The following is a 26,499-nucleotide window of genomic DNA, read 5'->3' as shown; positions in this document are numbered from 1 at the left end:
TTATAGAATGAAATGAGGCTGTCACTTGGTGGTAAAACAAATGCATGTATTAAAAATAGAAAAGAGGAATGCAAGAGTATATGTGGCTTTATGTACAGTGGTAAGTGCATTGCTAAAATTAATGTATGACAGGGAGAAAATGCAAAGTTTTGCTAAGGTTTAGACAAAAGTACATTTTATTCCACTTCTTTTTGCGTCCCCACCATTAGTCCATTCTCTTAATATCTGAGGTCAGATGGTGGTGGCAGTAGGCTAAGCAGTGTATTTCAGGCATCTTTCTTCACAGCAAGCTCCCCCTAGGAGATTCAGAGGTGTTCCTGAGTCAGATGGGATGCACAATCCCACCATCAAGTCCTGGACCTGCCCTGGGGTCCCGGTTTGGCGTGCCCCAAAAACTTAAAATGGAATACACATAGGAGCCATTCTAATCAGAGCATTGAACCACATCAACTGGCTCTTTTTAATCTGTTGGAACAATAGTTCTTCTCCAAAATTCAGAACTCCTCACCCTAACTATTAATCTGAGCTCAGCCAATGTATTGAGTCTGTTCCTTTAAGCTGCCTGAATCTGAGATCACAATCTTTTATTCACTACCTAATTACCATGACTCTATAGGTAAGGGTGGGAGCTTAGATTGTCTTATAAAATGAAAGCTTTGTCTCCTGGCAAAGGAGGCTCTAAATGGACGTCTTGGGTCCTAAGTCCCCCAACATCCCTTGGGATGCAGAGAAAATTCTTCTGGAGGTGGGAGTTGAAGACCTCACAGGCAGGGGTCTTCTCCAGATGTTCCTAATTCACCCTCATCACACGTTTCTAAACGTATAACCCTAACCCAAACATATTCTGTCCTACAGCAGAAAAATCGAAATCGTCCCCTGTCCCGTTGGCAACTGTGACGTGATAACCTGTCACATTCATCTCATTTCTTTTTTTTAGCATTATACTAAATCCTTCTTGAGGTAGAGTGAAAATCCCTCAACACAGCTCTGCTTCATCATTAACCACAATCTCAAAATCTGCTATATGTGGCATGTCTACAACAGAGGAATTTTAAATTCCATTTAAACAATCCAATGTAGTGATCTACCATGGTCATATGAGGGTTTAGAGTTACTGTGCATGACACTGATTTAAACCGTGTCAATGTACAGTTTTTTTCAGGTGTGGGTAAATCTTTGTGTTGTTGATACACAAGCTGCTATGACACCTTAATTTCCCTCCGGGGATGAATAAAGTACTCTATCTATCTATCTATCTATCTATCTATCTAAATGCTCTCTTGGTCACATGCACACTAATACTGGCTGAACAGGTCCAGTGCAGACACAACTTTTGTTCTTGTGTTGATTTACTTCTTTGTGAGTGTGGACATGTCTATGAGAGAAATACCAAGGGAAAAGGAAATGATCGACAAAGACGATGGGTGTGAGATACAGTATAACGTACAAAGTAACCAGGGATTCATAGATAATGGACCATAACCGTTTGAATTTGTTTGAATGAATTATATACCAGTCAAACGTGATCTAACGTGGTCTAACGTGACTTCTTCCTCTTTGTGGCTGCTTTGCATTGCTCTGTTCCCATTTTTGGTCTCTTTGTGATGAAGCGTCTCTTTGGGGTTGTCTCAAGTTTCATTGTGGTCATTTTGCATCTCTTTGGGGTCAGGGCCCTGGGTCCCCATCCATGAAAATAACAGTAGCAATATCAATACACTAGCACACTTGCATCCATTACAAACTGTAATGATGCAAGCATCCACATGTCTGTTGGCATGTGCCACTTTCCTGTTGTAGTGTAATTTTGTCTTCACTTGTAACAATCTGGCTAACGTCAATCACTCTATCCAAAGTATAAAACTCACTCACCACCACTCTAAGTCCATCAGCATCACCAGTAATCAGGTTAGAAATGATTAGGGTTCAGCTGCTTTACACCACAGCAGCAAGGGGGCTGTTAGCTGGTTATGATTGCCTATACTGGCTGGATTCATTAGTTACTGTGATGAAATATTCATAAAAGGAACAAGTTACTTCCCAGGGAAACACAACACTCTGTCATTCAAAACAGTCTACATAATTAATCAGCACCTTTTTCATAACAAAAAGCCTATACTTGCCGCTGTGTACACATGCACAAACAGACACACACATGCATGATGCAAGCCCCTTAAGCACATATATGGAGAGACATAGACATTAGCTACGTATCTATTCTCGTTCTCCTCCCCACAAAATAATTTCCATTCAACATCGCAGAAACAACAGCCCAGTAAACTGGATAGGACACTGAATGGATAATAATGATCGAATGACTGTATAACCAAATCTGTTGTATTATCAAGAAACAAGAAATGGGAACAAATTCAGCTCAAAGAGCCTATTACAATTGCATTTTGCCCACTCAAATATTTATCAAAGAGACTCTCTAAACTGGAGCACAGAAGAAGGCATTTAATCATTTGACCAATTTAGTCTAACTGAAAGGCAGAGTTCAAAGATTTGGGTACAAATAAAGGCACAACGTTTAATCTCAATTAGATTATCATCATCCCTCTCCAAGTGGCTATTCAGCACCATTTTGTCATGATGATGAGTATCTTATTGCCCATAAACACCAGCTGAATGAGACATTAAAGTAATTTGTTCATAAAGGGGGAAGCTAATTGAGCTCTTGTGGCTCAGAGGAGGACTTTGTTGTTGTAAATAAAGGAAAAGGCGGGGAGAGGAGCAAAGGGGGAAAAAGGTGACAGCTGAGATGAGCGCAGCAGAGTGGTGTAAAGAGCAGAAGAGTTGAAAAAGATCACAAACTATGGTTTACGGTGCCTTGATGACACTCATTTAGGCACCAAATCCCTCTACTTCTCCTGCCACCACCAGCACCCACCATAAATAGATCAAAGACTGACTAGATGAAAGAGACAACGATCCACTTAGCTGCCTCTTTGCCCTGTTTTTCATCAGTCATCTAATTTCCTCAGAAAAGAAGGATGATGAAACATGCTAACAGGGAGCAGCCCTGTAAGTCTAGTTCAACAATGCACTGAGGTCCAGGCATGTTCCACACATTTTCAGGCTGTATGTGAGAATGCAAATGTCATTTTCTGGAACTTGTCCTGTGAGCCTGTGAGAGAATTTTAGCAGGAAAATGTCCAGAAAATACACAGCAAGTGAGTGAGTGTGTTGCTGACGTTTCTAACACACGACGGATGCAAACCTGGAAAAATAAAAGAATACATATATCTAACCCAGTGTATCATTTTTGCACAAACTATTGTGTAAGCTACTGGATGTTCATTTTTAAACTAGAAACATTCACAAAACAATGTTAACAGAAATCAAACGTAAACTTAGGAAGAGGGAATATACAGGTAAATAGGTTTTGTCTCAAAATATTCTTGAATAACTAAATATGGATCTTTTTCTCAATAAACACAATGCTACTTAGATCATCCATATAATTCCTTATATATACGATAGTCTTCTATATCTGCACTTCTGTCACCCTCTCACTGCCATATATTCTCTCAGTGATATTACTTACTTCCCTATTTCCATCACTATTTCTTTGCTTCCTTGTGTTGTAATGCCCAGCTGTTTCCCTATTTCCATCACAATCCCTCTCTCTTCACTATATGTCTCTATGTCCCTGTGTTCCTTGCATTTACTCTCCTCCCCCTCTCCTCCAGAGCAGGTTGGTGGGATTGGCTGTTACCCCTCACCCAGTCTGACCCTCGGATGTATTCTGCTGCTGATTGGGGGCAGCTTGTTCCCAGCCACTGAATCTCCACCCCCTGTATACGCCCCTGTCAGTCGTGGTTATTCAGAGAGTCAGTCATAACAGCAGGCAAAAGCTATCACATGCACATTTCATAAGCTACCAATGGAGCACTGGGAAGCAAAACCTGGAGTGTGTTTTAAATATGCATCAAAGGGGTGTAATGACTGTTGTGACCTTATGAATGGAAACTATGAGTCCAGTTGACCAAATATAATAGTGTATACTAAATATCCAAACAGAGGGCAGGCTTGGACACCTACTGACGCTTATTTTGAAATATAGACTGGATCGAACAATTCAAAATAACCGTTATTTCTTACACAAATAAAATATTACATTATCAATAATGCCAATATTGTCCTGTGCTGGAAAAATACACAGGACATTGATATTCATTGAGGTCAGTTGCCATTAGAGATTCAGTTTTGTGAACTCTGCCCTTCTGCTGTTCAAATCTAGACAGTACTCTATTCCTCTCAGACTGACCTCACTTCTCTGGCAGGCGTGAGAATATTGCACCACATGCACAGCGTCAGGGAGCCTGTCAATGTCTGTCTGGGCCACTTGGCTATGCTAAGTTCAGTTCAGTTCAGTTCATCAGTAGGCTTCAGCTAGCTAGGCTGGCTGACTGACAGGATCAACTGATGCAGATACCTCTGGAACAATGGCTAAACTGCTCATGAGAAAAAACAGGCAGAAAATTAGTCAGACTGACCCAATCTGCTGTTGAACATTATAGAAACGTGACGTGGTACACAAAATGAAGGGATTTAAAACCTCAATTACAAATTTTTTTTTAAATAACCTAACATAACTATTTAAGAGAATAAGTAAAACATTAGATGATTCTACACACAAAATCTTTATTTAAAGTTTTTAAGCAATCATAACTAAAATAGCATTTGCTTAAATACATTAATATAAGCTGATATAATGTTATTTTTAAGCTCTCATATATCAGTTACTCTGAATTCCAGTGTATTACTGCATTATACTACTGAAGTAGAAGTGTGGCAATGCTTGCCAGAACCTATTCTTTTCTGAATCAAATCCATTTAAACTCTTCACAAATCCCACCTCCAACACTGCCTCCATAACTATGAAAGATGGGTGAGAAAGAACCAGCTAAAAAACTGTTGCCTTACTTGCCTGAACACACATAAATCCAATAGCAACATGTCCTGTTAGATTAATTAAACCATTCTTCAAGGACAAAAGTAAGTTAAGATATTCTACTGCCAGTACTACAAAAACAAATATGACTAGACGAAACAAGATCTGACTGACTTGGAGCAGCTCATAGCAGCAGCATTAGAATAGGCTGACCAGTACAAACTGAGTGTTCCTTTTTGTGATAAACAAGATGTCCGTTATCCCTGAAGGACACATTTAAAACTACCCTGGGGATCAATCCACTAGCAAACAAGAATGGCAAATAGAGTTTACTCAAATTTACAACAGAAAAAAAAACTTCACCAAACCACAGACCTAAAGGTATCCTGTAACATGTTTGTGAAATGACAATTCAGAACAACATAAAGCAAAGCAAATACGCTCGCTTAAGGAACACAAGGACTGCAAAAACTCCAACAAGTGAAATGCCTTTTCTGTCATGTTAAGGATTCAAGCTTAGAAAATATAGCCTCTATCATACATGCAAATACCTTTAATACATCTAAATTCCACACAGACTGAACATCACAAGAACACTGTCCAATGTCCCGTATACTCCACTAACAATGCACCTTGAAATAAGGGTCAACCCTTCACGTTTAACCCCTGTTAAATAGGGTCAACATGGGACAAGACAACACACAATTGATGAATTCTCCTCTTCTGTAAAAGACCTAACACAAGAACATTAAGGATCCTAGGGTCAGCTGTCTGACTTCGTGTCAGTGATAATAAGTCTGTGGGTGTAAAATAAGTCATATCTGACAACTCTACTACTACATACACAACCACACGTTTTACAGCACATGCTGTGTGCCAGCCTTCAAATAACTGTTTCTAGTTTCCTTCTCTGTTCATCACATGGGACTGGTTTGAAATGCAAGCTGCTAACTGAAACAATGACACACAGTTTTCAGTCACTCATCAATGTGGACACAGATATTCTTCTCATATTTCCTTCCTGGATAAGTCCCATTTTGAAATCAGTGCTTGCTTTTCTCAGAGGGATGTTGACACACTTTTTCCACAGAAATCTATAAGGCAAAGAGGTGAGGAATGCCAGAGAGTGGTATGCTCCCCTCCATTTCACTCATCTCTTACAAAGCTCTTATGTGGCTTGGGACAGATCCACATTGCCTCCAGGTCTGGATACTGGTTGGGACATAGGATACTCATAAAGGACTGGTTTGTTTCTTGTCACAGTGTGGAGGTGAACACTGCGGCCACATATTCCTAACAATCGTCACTTGTTCTAGCTCCCTCTTCTGAACCAACATCCATGTTGTGTTTAATACATAAACTATTATCAAATGAATGCCAGATTCCGGGAAAGCAGGAACTGAATCAAATGTATTACCTAGGCCCGAGTCCCCTCCTCCACTCCACATTTTTCACTCTCACTCTAATCAGCCCACAGGCCATAAATGAGATTTACAACTGGCACCAATTGGAGAGGGGAGAAAAAAGGTCTAGCAGAGACGAGGGGAGAGGGGGAATGGAGGCCATGGAGCAGAGAGCAGGGGGCATGAGCGATTGGGTGAGCCATGTATCAATGCTGTTTGGGCTCACGTGACCAACAAAAAAATTTATTAAATAATACTTCCTGGAAATTATAATAATTATCTGAATGCAGGAAACACAACCTGAAAATTACATAAATGGAAATTTACGAGGGTTTGTCATGATACTTTACATTTATCTGGCTTGTCCTGCTTTGTGAAATGCCTTTATGCTCCCTGTGTATCATTATTAGAGTTCCTGTAGGCTCTTAACACACTATCAACAGATCCAGTGTGTTTTGCAACCCTCTGAGTCCCTGTAGGGCAGGCAGCCATCAACTGTCTGACACGGTGAGAGAAATTAGGGTAGGGTGCAGCTCAAACATACAACTGAGCTCTAACACATGAGCACTGTTCAGAGACTACCTTCACTGATAGGAGGCAGGCATTTACAGATATTCCCCAAATTTTCACAAAAGTAGCCAGTATTATATGTGTATTTTTTTATTATTCTAGCTACACAGGACAAAAGAATAACAACGCCATATGATGATGCAAATTTCCTGCATATATGATTGTCTCTGAGAACAACGGTTTAATTATTAAGTTTCAGTATTCTAGATTGTGGATAATTAAAACAAAAAAAAAGGAGTTGTGGTTTTTCCTTGTGTCTCTGCTTCACAATCCAATTCAAGTTCTGTCGCCATTAAAGTCTACACTGGCACTGTAAGAGGAATTTGACAGCAAATAACACCAAGGCCACAGACCACATCACCGGGGTTAAGGGCACTCAGCTAAAACCGTGACGAGGACCTAGCTTGTCATTCACTTCACAGTTACCAAATAGTTTCCATCAACAAGAGGGGAAATGACATAGTTAGAAAAATAGCCAGCCACCATGGCAACCTACTATGTCAAGGCTTGCGTGGGGCTCGACTACCTTTGGCTGCAGGGGACAAGCACACTGAAAACTAAAGAGTGAAAATTGCAGGAAAGAAAAAAAGAACTAGTGGGGACAGCTTTGTGAGAGCTATTTTCATTTCCACCTAGTGGCTCATAGTTTTCTGAATCACTGCCAAACATCACAGTATGGTCACACATCAAGTCGACATTTTCAGTCCATGCATATGTTTACTTATATATTAAAATACAGAAGCTACGAAATCCAAGAGATCACCAGTGAAATGTGTATTCCTTATAATCACACCATGGTGGTTCACTAGGGTAGTGCAGTGTAGATATAAACACAACAGCCATATGCCTTGGAGAGCATTTCATTCGTATCCACCACTGAGGCATATCCAACTCTGTCTAATTCAAAAATATATGGAGATGAATTCATGTATTAAACAATGCACCACTAACACCATAGATCACCAAAGTTGATCGTGATTTTTGGTAGTTTTTACTGTTTAGTCGTGTAATTACAACAAAAGAGGCAGAAACGGGAGCATTTCCCAACTAATCGTTCCTTTAGATCACGTTACAGTCTATTTACTTCTATCCGGTTAGCATTAGCTAACATCTTCTCGTGTGCGCTTGTCCGTGCATTAAAACACGTGTGTCCTCGTGGAGTTAGTGTTGGGTTTTCACACAAACAGCACCACAGTGTGAATGTGGCTCTTTCTGAGGTCCGGAGCTTCCCTGGTCTCTCCACAGCACAAAGGAAAGCAGCCACAGCTCGACGCTAAAGTGCAGCTGCCACCACAGTTAGCTTCCCCGAACGACAAACAAAACACCGAACAAGCCTTGCCAAGAGAGCTACCGCTAGCTACAAATCGTCTCTGTTTATCTAGTCCAGTATTTTCAGTAGGAATCAACGATGGCAAAATTGAACAATATCCCGAATTAGTTTGATAATACCAGGCTTACTTCTGGTGGCTAACTGTGCTAGCTAGGTTAGCATAGCAATTCCTGACTGGGTATGTTCGTTTTGTACATTGTCTGCGAAGGTTAATGTGGTGACATTACTATGTAGTTATCTCTTCAAATATAACATCTTAAATCGTTTGACTGTGTCGTGGGGGTGCTACTCGTGTTAGCTAAGATACACAGGAGTGTGTTTTTATTGTACAAGTAAAGGTAGCGTGTATTATTTTAAAGCCAGATTACTTGCTGGTTAGCTAACATCTAAGCAGTAGCTTATTACTAAGTAACTAGCTAGCGTAGTTAGCTGTTGGCTTTTCTTAAGGCTAGCCCGGTGATCCCGAGACGTCCGTAACACCACGGGTCTTTTCTACGCGTTCCCACTGTCCCTCGCTTCGCTGGACTTCAGGTCTTTCTGAGTTTACAGATACGATAACGCTGGACTTAAAGCAGCCGCTGGAGAAGCGGCGTAGCCCGTCGTAAAAAACGTGCGCCTAGGAGAGGCTTGCCAGGACGCATCTTGTTAAACGGCGACTGCCGATGTGTCGCTCGCCTTTTCCCCACAATATCCTCGACATTGCACTCACCGTTCAGTGTGTAACTTGTTCGAAATCCAATCCCCGGCCGCACGACCCGGTTCTCAACAAGGAGTCGCGTCAAAGAAACGGAAACTGGGGATTTTATCCAACTTATTCTTCTTAGTTGTTTTCTCCACTTCCTTATTGAGACGGTGCCATTTTGAAAAGCGAAAAAACGTTTCCGCCGCTGTCGTCACGCGCAGTGCCGCTTGTTGATCGCGAGCAGAAAACAGCTCAGGCCATAAATAGTTCATCACGTTAACAACACCTGAGCCTCCACTGCACCTCAGCCCCGGGTTATAATACACACACATTTATAACACACACACACATTTATAACACACACACACGATGGGGGATCAGAGAAGAACTGAACCCCTATTGATCACTTATTGACCCTTTACGACACATCAATGATAACAGACCGATGATAACTATAAGTAAGGAATAATCCCAATTAGATGTAATATTCATTCTCATACGATGTGGAATAAGTGTAATAATAATTAATAGCAACTTTAGTTACAATGTGGTGGCAAGTTAAAAATGAAAAATTGAAGGCAAACAATAAGAAACAAACAGAGCATACAATAGAAAAGAAACTAAAAGCGGGTTTAAAGTGAGATGAGAAAAGAGAAAAACACAAGGAAGAATAAAACATTATAAAAAAATATTTAAATAGGTCATCACTAAGAGAAAGCACACCTATTATTTTTTGTCTTTTTTAAAAGATGATCATTTGGTTCCAAGGAGTGGGGGCCCTGACAGAAAAGGCCCGCTCAGCTTGGGTTCTCAGCTCGGACTGTGGAATAGTGAACAGGGCCTTTGCTGTGGACCTCAGGTTACAACTGCACACATATGGTGTGAGAAGATGTGACATGTACTTAGGTGCACGTCCAGGCCGGGGCGTTAAAGTCAGTAGTATGTATGGTTTACATAATATTATACAACCTTGTGTGAGTGAACATGACACAGATGATTGATTTAACTCAGGAAATCAAACTGGATCATGGATCTTCTGAGAAAACAGATGGATGTCGCCCAATGAGACATAAAACATTGTTTATGTTTCCATATTTTAAATCTGTATAAAGCACACACAGCTGTAACACTCACTTATAGTTTGATTAATTTGAAAGTCATGTTATATGTACCTTATAAATCTATAAAATACCCACACATTCCCATAGTTGAAATCAACTACTCATAAGAATCAGAATCAGAATCAGATTTACACATACCCATAGTTGAAATCAACTACTCATGATAAAACAAATCTCTAGGATAAGGATTAAATAATTTAAGACAAAATAAAAAACTTAATTAACGTACAGATATATCATCAGGTTTTGCATTGTTATCCTTTTAAGTGGCCATGGGCCTAAATTTAACCCACGATACTTATTAACTTTACTGCTGCTGCTGTTACTGTAAGACAATACTACCACTCCTACCTTTAATAATAACTATGTGGAAAATGCTCACTGAGTAAAATGAGAGATGACTTGGCAGAAAAAGCATTGCACAGCTGCATGGAAAATAAATCTGATAGTAATATAAATGGTATTAATAAATTGTATAAATGGTATAAAATAAGTTATTTAACAAGTAGAATAAGGGAATAATAATAAGACAAACCTTTGCATAAAAAACACGTTAGGATTTCCATATTGTTTGTATAGTCTCTGTACTTTTTGGCTGTATGATAATTTGAAGATGAATTTTGATGTTAAATAAAGTACATGTGCATCTTCCTCGTGCAGGTCGCTGTCTCATTTTGGCATCCATCTATTCTATGTTATTGAACGCCGGAGCTGGAAGAGCTCCAGTTGTTTCCTGCAAACACACACTGCTATAGCTTTCCTGGTATAACAGTCCCCCCTTTTCCCAACAAAGCAGAGTTGTGGGAAGCAAAGGGCGATGTGTGTGTGTGTGTTTGTGTGTGTGTGTGTGTTTGTGCGTGCGTGCGTGCGCGTGCCTGTGTGTCTTTGTGTTTTAATTCAAGGTGGCACTCATGAGAGACAGGTTACCAGCAGGGTTGTGCTTTGTTTCCCCAGTCTGATTCTGTTACATTGTCTGATGTCAGTAATGTGGTGGTTGACGATATAGGATGTTGGATAAATGTATCACGACACATCTAAGTTGCACAATTTCAAAGCATATTAGCTCATCATTGTGGACATTTTTTGAGATGAATGTTGCTCTGCATCCTCAGTGACTTCCATGTACCAGGATTTGTTGAACAGAATACACTATACAAAACAGGCTGCTATGATAAATCAAGGAGACAATCCTGGTCATATTTTAAACTTCTTAATAGAAATGTATCTTATGTTTCAATTCAAAACTTACTTACTTTCTGTTTTTCATTGTGGGATGGTGCCTCCTCTTTTAGTTTGAATGTGGCGCCCCCTGCTGGAAATAATCTGCAGACAATTGATTTTTAATGAACTGTAATTTGAGAAATGGCTATTTAAACAAAGCAACTGAAGAGTACCATTAGAAAACAGTAATTACACATATAAATGGGAGTCATTACACAAGAGGGATTTTTTTCCCTGCAGAAATATCTTTCCTTTCCTTGTTAGTGTCTTTACTGCGAGCTGTGACACAGGGAATTCAGGGAAGTTAACAGACACACTTACACATTTTTTGCTTATTCAGATGCTGTGAACGTCCGTTTTGAGAAAGTTAGTTACTTTAAATCGTACACATTCTAGATCCAGAGTTTAAAAGACATGTTAAAAACATCTCCTCAGTTTGAATATCATCTTTGTAGAAGAGACAAAACTCAAACTCAACTTGAGGTCAATTTCAGTTGCAGTAAATGCATCTAACTTCATTTGTTGGACTTCTTTGAAACGCAAAGATGTCTTTTAATAGAAGAACATTTTGAGGTATTTTAGAAAAGGAGTCAACAACGTTTGGCCAATGGAATAATTAGAGAGCACAAGAAACAAACAAGCACCAGTGCATCTTCAGATCTCAGTCCCTCTAAAGATGTTTGAACTGTCACACCAACACATTGTACCACAACATTCATCATCCTGTATCACAAGGAATCAAGCCAGGTGAAGATGTCTGGAGAACCTTGGGCTGTTGGAGAAGAGTTGCTTTTCATTTTGATTGAGTATCGAAGTTAACACTGCTCAGTATGGTCCTCTCTTTGTCATATTTTTTGGTGAGCATTGTATCCACTGCACATTTCATTAAACACAACCCTGACTGCACCAAAGAACCAGATTCAGAAGAACTTGAAAGTGCGTTTCTGTATAAACTGGAATGTCGACCTATTTCCTAATACGACTTATATAAATCTCTGACAAAACCAAATTGCGCAACTTTCCTCCCAAAAGCTTCTTTGTCTCCACTTCATTATTTCCTCAGTGAAGGCCATGTCTGCTTCAGGCCGGCTGTAATTCCATTAATCCACTGAGCGTGTAGCCTGACGGTAAGAGCCCGCTCTGCTGCTTTTCCACTTTATTAAAGATTGACGATATTATTTGGATTCTTTAAATAATATTCATGCAATTCTAATCAAACTAGTAATTTAGTTTATTTCAGTTAAGATTCATTCTGTTTATTTCAGTTTTGCTGAATATATTGATGTCTTGGCATAGTTTGAATATCAACTTGATTGAATCATTTACAGTTCTTATTGCTATAACAGGTTGTTATTGACTCAAAATTAATTGTGTTGTATTTCCAGCTTTTCTGCAGGGAGGGCGGTTGAACTGTTTTTGAAGAAATGGAGACTTCAGTGTTTTTATTTTCATTTTCTGCCCTCGGCATTCTTTATGCCATGAACACCATTCCAGAGCTTCAAGAGTAAGTCATCACATTCATTGATTTCTTATTGCTCAGTTTCTATATACACATCTGTAGAAGTCCACTCTTTTTTTTTTTTTACAGGGAAAGCTGTAAACTATTCTAATAGTTATAGTAATAACTTTTAGACATAAATGTTACACACTCACAAAACATTAAATCATATATTGTAATACACACTCAATAATGGTACTATTAGCCTTTAATTGCAAGAGTATAGATGTTTAATTGTGTATCATGGGTTGACAGACAGTATTTCCACCACTAGAGGACACTGTAAGCTAAAAACTCAAGTGATATTTCTCTTTGAATTTGACTGTAACTACCTCATAAATCCTTGCGGCTAATTCAATGGGTTCAATTTTCAGGGTCTATTTGCCACTTGTTTAAAATCTTCAAATGATTGACCGTGTCGTTTATTGGAGAACACACACACACACAAAAAACAGAGTAAGGAGCAAAAATAACTAAATGAGAGGAAATAAGTCGCTAATAACTTTTGCTCCAAGGGAACATTTTCTAATTTAAATCTCATCAGTTTTTTAAAATGGAAAATTGCCTTTAGAGTATTGTCTATTGAGGATTATATACTACAGGCTGGATAAACAGAGCCAGTGGTGAAATGCATGTTGCACTCTGCCCTCACACTTATCTTAAGGAAGTCACACACTTCCTTTTAGTTTTTTTTTAACTCAAGATATTCCTCATTTGTGACAGGCTTTTATGCTCCTATACTGTGTGAATATCTGGTGCTGGTTCCTTTTTTTTGAATGTGCGGACCCTGACAATCAATACAGACCACACAGAAGAGTGTGATAAATTGCCCTTGACATACAATATGGCTCACGCTCTTCCACTCTGCAAACAAACTGTGTTGTGTGCATAAATCTTCCTGTAGTGTTGAATTGGAGAGGCAGCCAGGGAGCTTCCCTTTGCTCTGGCAGCATTTGTTTTCTTTCTGCGAGGACACGTTGTGAGCTTTCTGAGGGGGGAATGTTGTTCACTGGGAGACACATTGGCCACATTAATCTTTTCCAGTGTGAGGCAGTGGTACCTTTGACCAGTAAACATGGAGGGCAGCGCTGAACTAACATGGCCTTACCTTGCTTGCCTCTCCCACCCTTGCCTGTGATGGATTAAGCCTTTTGTAAAGCTGTGCTTTTGCACCACTGGTATAAACTCACCACCACAGCAGCATGAGTCATATGTTGCAAAAACTCCAGTTTAACAACGAAACCTTGTTCAGATGTGAACTAGAAAATAACAGCTGGGCCATAAAACAACATCAATAGTTATCACAAATCATTTTCATCAATGGCAATATAACAAAAGTCCAATGTGCTGGATATTTAATGCTTATGCGTTGTTTTAGCACAGGGAGGAGGTGTAACACATCATTGATCGACCTTACAGTTGTGAAATTTTCTAGAGTTTAAAACCACAACCTTCACTCAACAGCAAAAATCTATTTCTAAACCTAAAGGATATAATAATAAAAATAATATAAAATAATAAATGAATAATAAAAAAACAGTAATGACATCTGTGTGACATCTATAGTGATACTACTCAATACTGATTAATGTCAAATTTATTTTCTTCATGTAATATCAGCCATGTCACCCATCCAAAACTGGATGCACTGATCAGATTGTAAATATGAGATTTTTAAAACATTTTCTAATTGCAAAACAATCTGTTCAATGTATATATTACAATAAAAAGGCATAAGGCTGTCTGATCAATAAAAGGAACACGTTATCAGCATTTCCTTTCCAGATGTCATGAACAAGTGATGCTTCAAACTCAACGATACAATTCTAAAAGTTCTAAGATTAAATATAAACCTACTTGCACTCTGATGTTTTTTAAATCACCATTATTATTTAAAAGCCACAGGAGATTGTGGGTAATTAGGAGGTTTAAATTCAACGTGACACCACCAGGAACCTTCACACACAAACAGTCTCTCACTGGACTCAGCAGATCTTTCACACACACTTCCCCTCACACTCCTGCATTATTTCTCCTGGTGCTAACTCTGGGTGTTTGTGTGTGATTATCATTCTGTCTGACTTCCCATTCATCATCATTTACTAATTCAGCACTGCAGAGAAGACTGGCATGAGTTCCATGTGAAAAAAAAACCTAATTAGTAAAGAGAATGAGGCAGAAAAAGGGAGATTGCTGTCTGAAAGGGCACAAAAAGAAGTGTCTGCAGTGAGATCATGCGGAGAAACATGGACAACGGCTGTTATTTGCTTTTCCCTGCTTCCACAGGCCGTACGTGATCCTGGGGACTGGTGTTGCTGTGTTGGTCGTTGTGTTCCTGTTCTACTTCCTCATCACTCGTCGTAACCCACCTAAAGACGCTTTATTCTTTGGTAATCAACTCAAATAATTCCATTTTGCAACTTACTTGCAATGTATTTCCAAATGTAGGAGTTAACAAAAGGATTTCCAGAGGGTTCACTCACTCCTCAGTGCTTTTAGAGTGAATACATGAATTGTATTGTATTCTATTCAGCAAGATTTCACCTGATATGTGGAAAGCTGCTTAGACTGATTGCGCTCTTGAAGCTTAGACGTATACGGCTCACCCTCTGCAGGCTGAGGACCTTCACGGAGCTTATACTTACTTAACCTTTCAGCTATTCTTTTGAAACAGAGCCCTTGTTTGTTCCAGAGACAAAGGGCACAAAGGCAACTATATGTTGTAACTATGAGTAACTGCTCCTGTGTAATACTACTCAGACTCCACAGAGCATAAGAGGGTTTGTATTCCGTTTGTGAACATTTCTGTGGGATTGGTCTCATATTCTGCCCTGTTACATGTGCAGCTATTGGTCAAACTTCATTCTGCATTGTGACCCTATGCACAAACACATCCCTAGCTGTGCTATTGGAACAGAAGTCAGGTGATATATTGGTACTTGTGCCCAAGGCGAAGCTTGTGTTATGTATAAGAGGACCATAACAATGAGGGTGAAGCAGTGTCAGCCTCTTCTCCATGACAGAGAGCCGTAATCCCCCCTGCTATCTCACCTGTTAGATGTCAGAGATAAACCTGGTTGTCCTAAGGGATTACAGAGACGCCGGTACGCAGGACAGACAAAAAGTGTGTTTGCGTGTGTGTATACGTGTGAAGGACAGATACGAGCGATGTGATAAACCACCATGGTTAAAGCTGTGGCGTCTATAGAGAGACGGCCGCGTCACAAACACACAGAGATTCTGTTTAGAACGACATTCTGCAATGTTCAGGCAGTAACTCACTGTAATGTGTCCTATGAAGTGGTTCCCATGGTAAATTACTGATGCACACATGTGCTCTGTCCAACTTTCTTACATATGATATTTGAATGTATCATATTTGCAGATTCTCACTTTCTGTTGATTCAAATCTTGTTAAATTTACCATCACAGCTACATTTACCATCACAGCTACATGCCTGAACCTAACCAACCCTTTCCCTAAAAGCAAGTCTTAACCCACCTACAGCTCATTGCTGCCAGGTGAAGCAACTAATACAAACAATTGAAACTACATATTTATAAAATACGGTTTTACTTAATAGCAGCAGTAAACTCTTGTATGTTTATTTCCTCACATAAATTATATATAAGACTTAATTTCCCCCTGGTCATTCATGCCCCTGGTGCAGTAGCTCTATGTCCCCAACAGGGGCCTAGCTCCATTGCGGACACCCACTGCATTAGATTGATATCATGGCATCTGTGGACAGGCATTTCTGGAGTCAGTGAACCAGATATTGTAAGCACGCATGTGGGGTCTATATTGTTTACCCTAAGACTGCCATCATGATTGTGCACTCTGCACCGTGCAGTTCATACCAGGATTAGTCAATCTGAGTAAAAGTCTTCTCGTCATTAACAGTTATATTGGACATAATATCCCCTTATAGATCATTAAGCAGGTAACTATGGACATAAGAGGGAGCCTGTGTGAGCCCACGCTGCTATAAAACATATATTTTATATTATTCTGCTGTACTTCAGACTGATGAGCACAAGCTGTAGTCCAAACCATCTGATATCTCTACAAAATGATCATCTGAAAGTCAAGTCTCCTATATGTCAATGTTTGATGAGGAGCTCATGTATATTTTGGACTATTTATTGTTCATATGGCTTCTACACAAAAGCCACCACTGACCCTGGTGAAGCTCCAATCAGCCCTTTTAAAAAGATTTCATAAAACTCACAAGCAATATGAAAGATTTGTGTTTCTGTGACCTCCAAGCAGGAACATTTCAAAAGATAGTGCATTAGATAAACTTCCATTAACCACACGGTTCTCTGCTCTTACAGCCTTGGCATTCTTTACTAATTCACTCTGTATTTTTCTGTACAAAGCAGATTGAGTAATTACATGAAAGCTCCTCAACACGTCAAGGTTTCCTAACTCCTGTTAGTTTGTGAAATCTGAAGCTGATATTAAAACAGTACTGAAGCATGTTTGAGTCCACTGTCAGATGTTTTCTTTCTGATTTTTCCTTTGCAGTTTTTGCAGAATTTTCATTTACTTGTGTCATTGACCTGACGAGTGCCTTGGAATATGACGGTATTATATCTGGATTTATGAATTTCTACCAGAAGACAGTAGGTTTCTTACAAACACATACATCCCTGTTGACCAAATACCAGTGTTAGCAACATGCACTGTACAATATGTATTCATGTAATGTGCTTCAGGGAGAACCTTATCTGGGAACAGCCTATGCCATCATGATGTGCTACTGGGATGGAATCGCTCACTTTATCATGTACCTGGTGATGATCGGCAGGATATCAGACAGGTGGGTGAAGGTACAGTCAGGTCATGCTCATTGATCTTGCTCTATAAAATGTTTGCTTCAAATTACTGAGAAGAGAATAAACAATATATTTTCTATGTAATGTCAGTTTTATGGGTTTATGGCTTATAACATATTTAAAAGAGTCCTATAGACTATGATTATTGTCATAAGGCAGGATATTTGGAAAGCTGATTGGTCCAGACTCCAAATATAAAATTATTACAATAAAAGTGGATAATGTGAACCTCTTTTACACCTAAGAACGGAAGTCAAATGTATCCTAAGCTCCGGATATTTATGGGAAGAGAAAAAACGACACAGCTACATTAATTCATTGTTTATGGGAGTGCACAAAGCTACAAAGAGTTTGTTTGGATGTGTAAGCCATATAATTGGAAAGGAAATTCCTTTACAAGCCAAATTATGTTTACTGGAAATATACCCCTAAGACTCTGCTGTAACTCTGCAGCATTTGTTGCTAATTGAATTTGGACTTTTACGAGCCAGAGGGATAATTACACTATTGTGAAAGAACTTGGACATACCTTTCATTGGAATGTGGATGAGGAAGCTGGCAGCCTGCCTCACTTTGGAGAGTAACTTACATCATGTTGAAACGGAAAGACAAGAAATTGGCTCACATGTGGAGCTCCTGTATGTTAAGAGTTTTTGGAAACACACGAATGTAAATTATTTTAAATTGTCTTGAATCCATGCACTGATGTGATTCAACATTTTTTGCTATGGTTGTGGGTAATATTTACACTTTTTCGTTAAAGGAGACATATGATACTTTTTTCAGTTTTTCTTTCCTCTAGAGTGTTACTGTTTTTTGTGTATGTAAAACTTCTGCAAAGATAAAAAGCCAAAACTTCGCTGTTAAGGGAGCCCCCCCCCCCGCCAAAAGAAAAGTTATCCTGAAACTCCTAGAACACATCAACAGTAGTCCAGCCAATACGTCCGCACCATCGGGATCATGTGACATTACAATGCCCACATTTGCATAAATCCCGCAGAGTGGATGGTCTGACACGCCCCCTAACAAAGCCAGCTAAAGCGAGAGCAGAGGTCAAAATGTTCTACACCTTAACCAATCGCAACACAGCAGACCAGATAACCTAATCTTATCTGTTGAAATCCTCTTCACGTCTTGATAGCCATCAAAAATAAAGTTGTCTAAGAAAAAAAAGGAAAAAAGCTGGTGTCTGTGTCCCTCGCATGATAATCAACACAACCAATTATTTCACCCAGACCGACTTTAGTGATTGGCATCCCACCCCTGCATTCGCTGCACATTACCACCGCACATATCTTTACCCAGAGACATACATCCCTGAAGTAGAGACGATAGCCAGAAGTTAGAGAGCAAGTCACAGAAAGTTGCCTTGCAGCAGTTGACAGGCAGTGTGCGTAGCATTAAAGAGAGGGCCGATCGGAGGGGGTAGGATGTGTCAGTTGCATATTTTCAAAGTTTAGCCTGCTCTTGCTAGCTTTTCTATTCCAACTCTATAAAGAGTTAATTTCACTAGAAAAATATCTCTGAGTCACAATGACCTGAATGGTATTTAAAATAAATAGAGGATGCAGGGGCAGGGGCTATCATAGAAATTAAGTCTTCTGTGAGACAATGTCAGCCTTTTCATCATAGTGGGAGTAACTGTGTTCAGCATTGTGGAAGAAGCTCATGGATGCAACCCCTATTTACCCAGCAATCTCTATAAAAGTAAAACCACTTGTTTTTTGTTTTTGTCACAGGAAAGCGTACCGTAACCTCGGCTTGCTCTGGGCTGGCTCTTTGTGTGCCAACATGAGCGTGTTCATTGGCGGGATAGTGGCAGGTGAGCCTCATCTTCTATTCCCCGTCTACCAGTCCTGTGATGATGAGCTTTAATCAGGAGAACATCTGCACTGCCATGTACCATCAGTGTCACACAGTTCAGTCTGCCAACAAAACACCCACACGGCCCGCGCCTCGCCTGTCGTCACAACCCAGTGAACAAAGCAGAAAACAGACTCACAGCATCTGTTGTTGGCTTTTTAAACTGCATACAAAAGTGTCACAGGATCAAACTTGTCTGCAGGAAACATGTTTTCTCTGTTGTGTTATCATAGACATGCTGTACCGTACAGCCTGAAGTGCAACAGAGCTTTGAATAGGGAACTTAATTACTGAATTACATTGAGATGTTTACCATGTATCCTTGATGGTTGAGTACAAACTGATGAACATCTCTTCTCTCTGGCAGGTAAATATGGCTCAGAGATCCGCCCGGCTTTCTGGATCAACTTCCTCTTCCTATTGATGCCTGTGTGGGGAGCTGTCACGCTGTTCGCAAGGCCCAAGGACAGGCCGCTAATCGGCGGATACAATGTACGTCCAACGCATGGATGGTTAGACCTTGATGTGAATGTGGAAAGGCTTAAAAAGTGGTGTTTGCTGAATGGGTTTAATCTGTTCAACATACATTCCAGAGATTCAGACCATGAAAAGTGACAATGTACGGAAGTAAGGCATTTACATTTATGACTTGTAGTTTTCAGTGGTGAAGTCAGCGAGATTGTAAGATTTGAGGTGAGCTCTTTTTAATTTGAAAGAAGATCATTACAGTTTTTCTGCAAGTGGAGATTTGGAGGTGAGTATTGTAGACAATTTGGCAACTGAACCATTTTCACAGATGTTACACAGGAATACAAGGGGACACAAATACAGCTAAAATGGATGCTAATGTTCCTCCATCCAACCTCACCATTTCAATTTATATGTTGATATTCTCAGTGTTGTGTTCTATATATCGTTTCTGCTTCATCTTTGTGGCTAAAAAATAATTATTGCAGTTTGAATTATAATAAAAACAGAGAGAAAGACTCAGTCATACATTCTTTAATGGAATAGTCTCATTAAAGTTAGAGAGCATGAAGCTATGACCTGGACGAAGCAGCACTATTCTGTACAATGTCTTGACATCTCCCCACAGGCGCAACACGCTCAGAGCATGAACCTGATTTGGCGTCCCTTGGACCTGATCCTGGTTCTGCTTCTGTTGGCTGCCATGGCCTTCACTGTGCTCCGAGGTTTGGTGAGTGAACATCACAGTCATGTCACACACAAAGTTAAGGTTGGGGATGGTTGATGTAAAAGTCATGTAGGCTGCAGAGATGCAGTTAGCAAGTTAAAGAGTGTTATCAATCTTCCCATCAAACTCTCAGCAATCTTTAACCACATTCAGGATCTCTAATTACCAATTTGACCTATAAAAATCATAGTTTTTCTAAGGGCCCTTTGCCCCTTTCCTTGTTTCGTCCAGACCTTTGGACTTTTCAGTTAAGCTCGAACCAACAGACCAAAATTTAGATTAATTGGAGGAAGTTGAGACAGCATTAAACAATACAAGAAGAAAAAAAAGAAACAGCTCACAGGCTCGCTTATCGTCTTTACTACCAACAGTAAAAATGTAACTGTAAACAAAATGATCTGGTTCATTAATTTTCTCAATTCAAAAGGAAAGACTTTTTTTCCTATCCACATTATTCAAAAAAGTTAATGAATACAGAAGCTGAACTGACAACACGCCGATGACGGACACACGGCTGCCTACAAACCAATCAATGTCACATAAAGATAAACGTAGTCCACGAAGGTGATGATGACAGCATGAATATAAGAGTATGCATATAATACATAAGTCTTTATTCTGCTCACTAAATTGCAATGGGAAACTAATCAGATCAAATTAAAACAATATAACAAAGACCATAAACTTGGTTTGAACCATGATCTGGACTTTCAGGTGTGAAAACACCCTAAAATGCAGGATGACTTAACTCAGGAACTGGATGTAACAAATGGAAACCTCCCACATGTCAGGTGCTGCTCTCATTAACAACATCATTACATCTATAAATATCACTGTTATTATTTTCATATGACGGTTACATAACTGTTCCTGGTCTTTTCTCCTCTCCCCTCTTTTCTTCCCCCCCATCTCTCTCCGTTATGTTATGTTATGATTTGACAGAATATAAATACAAATTAAATGAGCTGAATGTCTGTGTGGTAAATGAAGCTCCCTCCAGCTGCTGTTTAGCTAAGCACAAAGTGGCTGCATGCTGGCTTCAACTTCATATTTACTGGACAAATAAAGATTGGTATCAATCTTCTTGTCTAATTTTCAGAAAGCATCTCTGAAGCCATATTCATTGTTTTACTCAAACTGGTGACAAAATATTTCTTTCTTCTTTCCTTTTACTTTCAGGGAAATGTTGAATTCTATGATAATTGGCAGGGTAGCTGTTATATTGAACTTCACTATATCATGAAGTGTTGGTGTTATTATGCCCCCCCCGGTAGGTGGCCCTGGACTCTCCACTCGAGGCCTGTTCTGTCTACCTGAAGCACTACGAACCCTACCTGAAAGATCCTGTGGGCTTCCCCAGAGTCATGGTGGGTGCTTTTTCTTTTTCTGTCTCTGTTTCCACCAGCAGCCCCTGAAAGCTGCTCTCCAGCCTGCTTCAAATAAGCAGCCACATAATGGACCTCTGCATGGAGATCACTGAGAGCACGCAGGAAGCTTTGCCCTTATCTCTGAGCTTGCAGCTGATTACAGTCATTTTTCATCATTACAGCATGGGTTGAGAGGCCAGCACATCTTTGTGTCTCTCTACATTTGCTTAAGATAGATAACAGATTATTATTGTGGTTGGTGCCGGGCCTGCTTTATTTTCTGCCTCTGACCCCGCACGGCTGTGGGTTTTGTTACGTTTTTTGTCGGTGTACACAGCTTCGTCAATAGGTTATCCAAAGACCTTGTCAGGCGGCAGTCGGGGCACAATTGCGAGTCATTGATCAGACAGACGAAGCGCATGCTGAGAAGTTGATAAGCTAATCCTTCGCCCAAAGCCCCCCATCAGCATCTCACTGGGTGGGAGGCGGGAGGAGGCTGTGTGGGCTGCATGTGGAAGTATGTCTGGTTGCCTTTGCAAATCAGTGTGTGTGTGTGTGTGTGTGTTGGTATTTGCACAGCGCTACATTGTTTCTGCAATTAATGACCTCATTCTTCATTGATGATGATGGACGATACGTGACAGATTTCCGTGGCAGCACTAAAAAGGCATTTTAAACAGAAGACTGAAGGGCATTTACGATTGGCTTTCAGGCCCTGAGCTGAACTCATCAGAATTAATCTGGACCTCAGACCACGAATGAAAAGAAACGTTCAGCAGTATAATTTTAGGGTTTTACAAAGTGGGAAACTGGCTTTTCATGCACCAAATATTTTAAGTTGAAGGTCACGACGCTCTCTGTAATGACCTTGGTGTGGAGGTTATCATTTGTGCTGAGGCTGCACATTTGTGTTTGAGCTGGAGAGGAGAAAAATACTCCTGCAATGCACTTTAAAACAATTTGGAGACTGTGAATTTTTGAGTGTCTCGTAAAGACTCATTTGACTTCATTTACATTTCATAGAAGAGTGTTGTACTGTTTTATTCTGCTATATTTATCTAATGGCTGCAGTTAATGGTGACATTGCAGAATACAATTCAAAAGGATTTGATTTTGATGATAATGATGCACTGTTAGTTGTCCGTAGAACGAACTCGGTACATCTTCCTCGATCATACTTGTAATACGGTTTAATGTTCCAGTTGAAACTAAGAATGAATATTTATATTTGATATCTCCCTCTTCCAAGGAGGCTGCATCTTCACTCCTTTCTATTTTGTTTGTTTGTTTGTAAGTAAGACGCAAAAACTACTGCATGGATTATCACAAAACCTGTTGGAGTTGCTCAGTCTGGGTCAGGGATGAACCCATTGTATTTTTGTGTGGATCCAGTTCAGGGGGATTCTTTTTAATCACTTTCATTAACATTGCAAGATACATCACGTTTTGTCACTTCACTGATTTCCAAGGGAATTATTCACGGTTGTTGATGGAAGAAAAAATAAAACAGGCATATTTAGGGGACTAATTTCTATGAGTGTGAAATTTGGTGGAGGTATCGGCTTTTTAAATGTCAGGGGTCCAAAAAGTCTCCTCAAAGGGTCCAAAAATGAATCAGAATACTACAAAAGAATCAGGACAGGTGGTAGTATAGCAAGGAAACAAAAGATGCATTGTAATAATTGTCAGTTGCAACACTGGTCAGGGTCAAACAACAACATGACAGAGATGGAGGGGAAAACCTTGCGGCACTTGTCTAGAATCACTCTTTTACCGGAATATAAATCATAATATCTACTTCAACAACTCACCTGTGTCAACAAGAATAATGCCCGATGCAAAATAGATTCAAATCAAAATGTGGAAAGAAAAAACATGATCAAATTTTCAATTTTCCAAAATATAACAGTTCCACATTTTTCTTTACAGATGCTACACTTTTTCTTCTATGGACTCCCTCTGTTGGGTGCGTTTGTTTATGGTCTCCTCAAGCCCGGCTGCACGTGGATGTCAGACTGGACAGTTTTCTTTGCTGGAGCCATGATTCAGGTAAAACCATGAAGGCAAACAGTTGATAAGTGAATCTGGCTGTGGATATGTACCTGGAATACATGGAGCTGTATACTGAAAGGGTTTTACACTGACAGTGTGTTTCGTTGCATAAAATCTTCCGGATAATAATTGACTCAGATTGTTTCATCATCATCTTCAGCACAAGGAGGTGTCACATGTGTGACTACAATTAAACTCCTGGTCATGAGCTCTCGGCTTTTTATAATTACCTGGATCACATTTATCCCTTAAAGCATATTTTCTGTTAATGAACTGGTGGTGATCTCTCCATATCTGACTAAAGTCTTGCTTTGCTGTTTATAAAAAGGTTGCAGACTCTTTGCTTTCTATTTTATAAATTCCACGGTTTTTAAGTCTGTAGATCATTTGTTTATCACCTTCTTTAATGATCCTGATCTGTATATTTTAAACAAGATATTTATGAAAATTAACACCTTCCAAGTAAGTCCTCTGGGAAGTTTGTGAAAACCGTTAAAGGTACAGTGTGTAGAATTTAATGACATCTAGTAGTGAATTTGCATGTTTTAGCTGAACACTCCTCACCTCACCCTTCCCTTCAGTTGTCATAAAAACCCCAAAACTGTAGAGAAGATATCTAAGTATTTAAATATAAAGGGCCTTTTCTGGGGTAAAGAAAACTACAATTCATACAATTTAGATGTAACAAACTAGTGAAAACATCATGAGGATTATTCTACATTAGATTTCTGCCAATAGTTTCCTTTCACCTAAATCTTACACACTGGACCTTTAAGTCACGAAATGACCTGAAATCAATCAGTACAAGTATCAGTGGTGCTAGGTCCACTATGCAATTTACATTATTGACAATACACTCTAATCTTTTGCTCTGTGTTTCCTTCTAGTGCCAGTGGGCCCATATTGGTGGCTCCCTCCATCCTCGTACCACAGCTCCGTTTAATATCCCTCATGATGTTTTCTGGTGTGTGCTGGCAGCTAACCTGCTCTACATGGTCACTCCCATCCTGGTGGCCCTGCGTGTTCAGAGTAATCCCTATTTCTTCCTCAAGATCGCCCCCTTTCCTGGGCAAACAGGTTTGCCAAACAGTGAGGAGAAGGACACCAAATACAAAGACAAATAATCTTTCTTAGTCTTCATTGACCTTTAAGATATAATCGCTCATCTGATGATTCGTGAAGAGCTGTTAAATGCCATGTTTTGAAATGCCAAAATACAAGATTATTTTACTCAAGAATTTTGGATTTGTTTGTTTCCAGCCCTTGTGTTCCTGATACCTTGTATAAACAATGAAAGGGCAGACTGCTCAGTGACGTCACCAATGGGTTTGTGAGCTGCTGTTTTGAAGCCTCAAGTTTGGCATTTTGGTCAGCACCATCTTGGTTGTTTGAAACCAGAAGTTACCATAATTGGATTAGCGGGGGGAGCAGCCTGTCTGACTCACCTACACCTGTGACCTGGACCCATTGGACAGTGCTAGCTGTCAATTATACGGTATCCATGTATAGCCAGCTTTATCATCCATTTTACTATAAATGGGACCATGATTTACAAAGTGAACGCTCGTGATCCAGAGCATAAACTCTCACTAAAATAGTGTGCTGACAATAAAATCAAGTCAGAAGTTGGGTCATTTTCTCAACCAGTGGAGTTGCCCTCTGCTGGTCATTTGAGAGAATACAGATTTCAGGCACTTCAACATTAGCTTCACTTTCCGGGTTCTGATTCTTCATCCATTTTTATATGCAGTGTATGTTTACGTAGCAATATTGTCATGCTGCCAGCATGGTCCTAAGGAAGGAGATGATGATGAAGTCAGTCAGTCAATTATTTGATGGATTACCATGAATCCTTTGGGGACATTCATGATTCTCAGCTGATGAACCTACTGTTTTTCCCACCAGATCGTCTAATTTGTCCTAGTACTACTGCACAACTAGTACTAATGACTTTCATGATCCCCTTACTTTCCCTCTAGTGCCACCACCAGTTTCTACTTGTTCAGTGAAATATGTCGAAGTCTGGTCCATAAATCGACACAAAATGTAGTCATTCAGATGATGACTTTGGTGAATCAGCAATGGTGACATTTACAGCATAAACTTTGATTTGTGGCCAAATACCCTCCAAGCTAAGAACGTCCTCATTAGCCTCAGGTGTACTTTCTTTTCAGTGATAAATTAATGTAAGTGAGATGGTAAACATGTTAGCACGCTGCTGTTTGCAGTTAGCTCAAATAACTTTGCATAATAATACTGTCACAGAGCTTTTGGCATGGCTGCAGATTCTTGTTTTATACAGAACATGTTTACTACTCCATTCAGCCAATCAGTGAGAAAAATGGAGATGAATTATTATAAATACATATAACCTTTCCATCAATGTGTGCCTCGAGGACTCGAGGAAATAGCCTGTTGATGGCTGAAACAACATGTTGCTGAGGTTAGATATTGGGTGTGA

The 26,499-nt window shown here is 39.7% G+C and overlaps 2 protein-coding genes across 4 annotated transcripts in view; one reads left to right on the top strand and one right to left on the bottom strand.

Moving 5' to 3' along the window:
• sbno2b (strawberry notch homolog 2b) overlaps positions 1 to 9,080 on the bottom strand; it is a 60,438-nt gene extending 51,358 nt beyond the window's left edge. For all 3 annotated transcript variants that reach the window (XM_020081146.2, XM_020081147.2, XM_020081148.2), the window contains exon 1: positions 8,907 to 9,080. The gene's annotated coding sequence lies outside the window, so the exon portion shown is untranslated. The remainder of the gene's footprint in view (positions 1 to 8,906) is intronic.
• Positions 9,081 to 12,208: 3,128 nt separating this feature from the next.
• On the top strand, positions 12,209 to 25,276 carry tm6sf2b (transmembrane 6 superfamily member 2b). The gene is made up of 11 exons (XM_020080603.2): positions 12,209 to 12,348; positions 12,607 to 12,725; positions 15,006 to 15,109; positions 17,251 to 17,348; positions 17,442 to 17,545; positions 19,301 to 19,383; positions 19,792 to 19,916; positions 20,521 to 20,622; positions 21,894 to 21,986; positions 23,916 to 24,035; positions 24,926 to 25,276. Exons 2-11 carry the CDS (start codon positions 12,646 to 12,648, stop codon positions 25,160 to 25,162), a joined length of 1,146 nt encoding a protein of 381 aa, XP_019936162.2. The 5' UTR covers positions 12,209 to 12,348; positions 12,607 to 12,645; the 3' UTR covers positions 25,163 to 25,276.
• The last annotated feature ends 1,223 nt before the right edge of the window (positions 25,277 to 26,499 follow it).

This window comes from Paralichthys olivaceus, chromosome 3 (assembly GCF_024713975.1).
Source record: "Paralichthys olivaceus isolate ysfri-2021 chromosome 3, ASM2471397v2, whole genome shotgun sequence".
NCBI lineage: Eukaryota > Metazoa > Chordata > Actinopteri > Pleuronectiformes > Paralichthyidae > Paralichthys > Paralichthys olivaceus.
The sequence above is the reverse complement of the archived record's forward strand: the minus strand, read 5'-3'. Positions and strand labels throughout refer to the sequence as shown.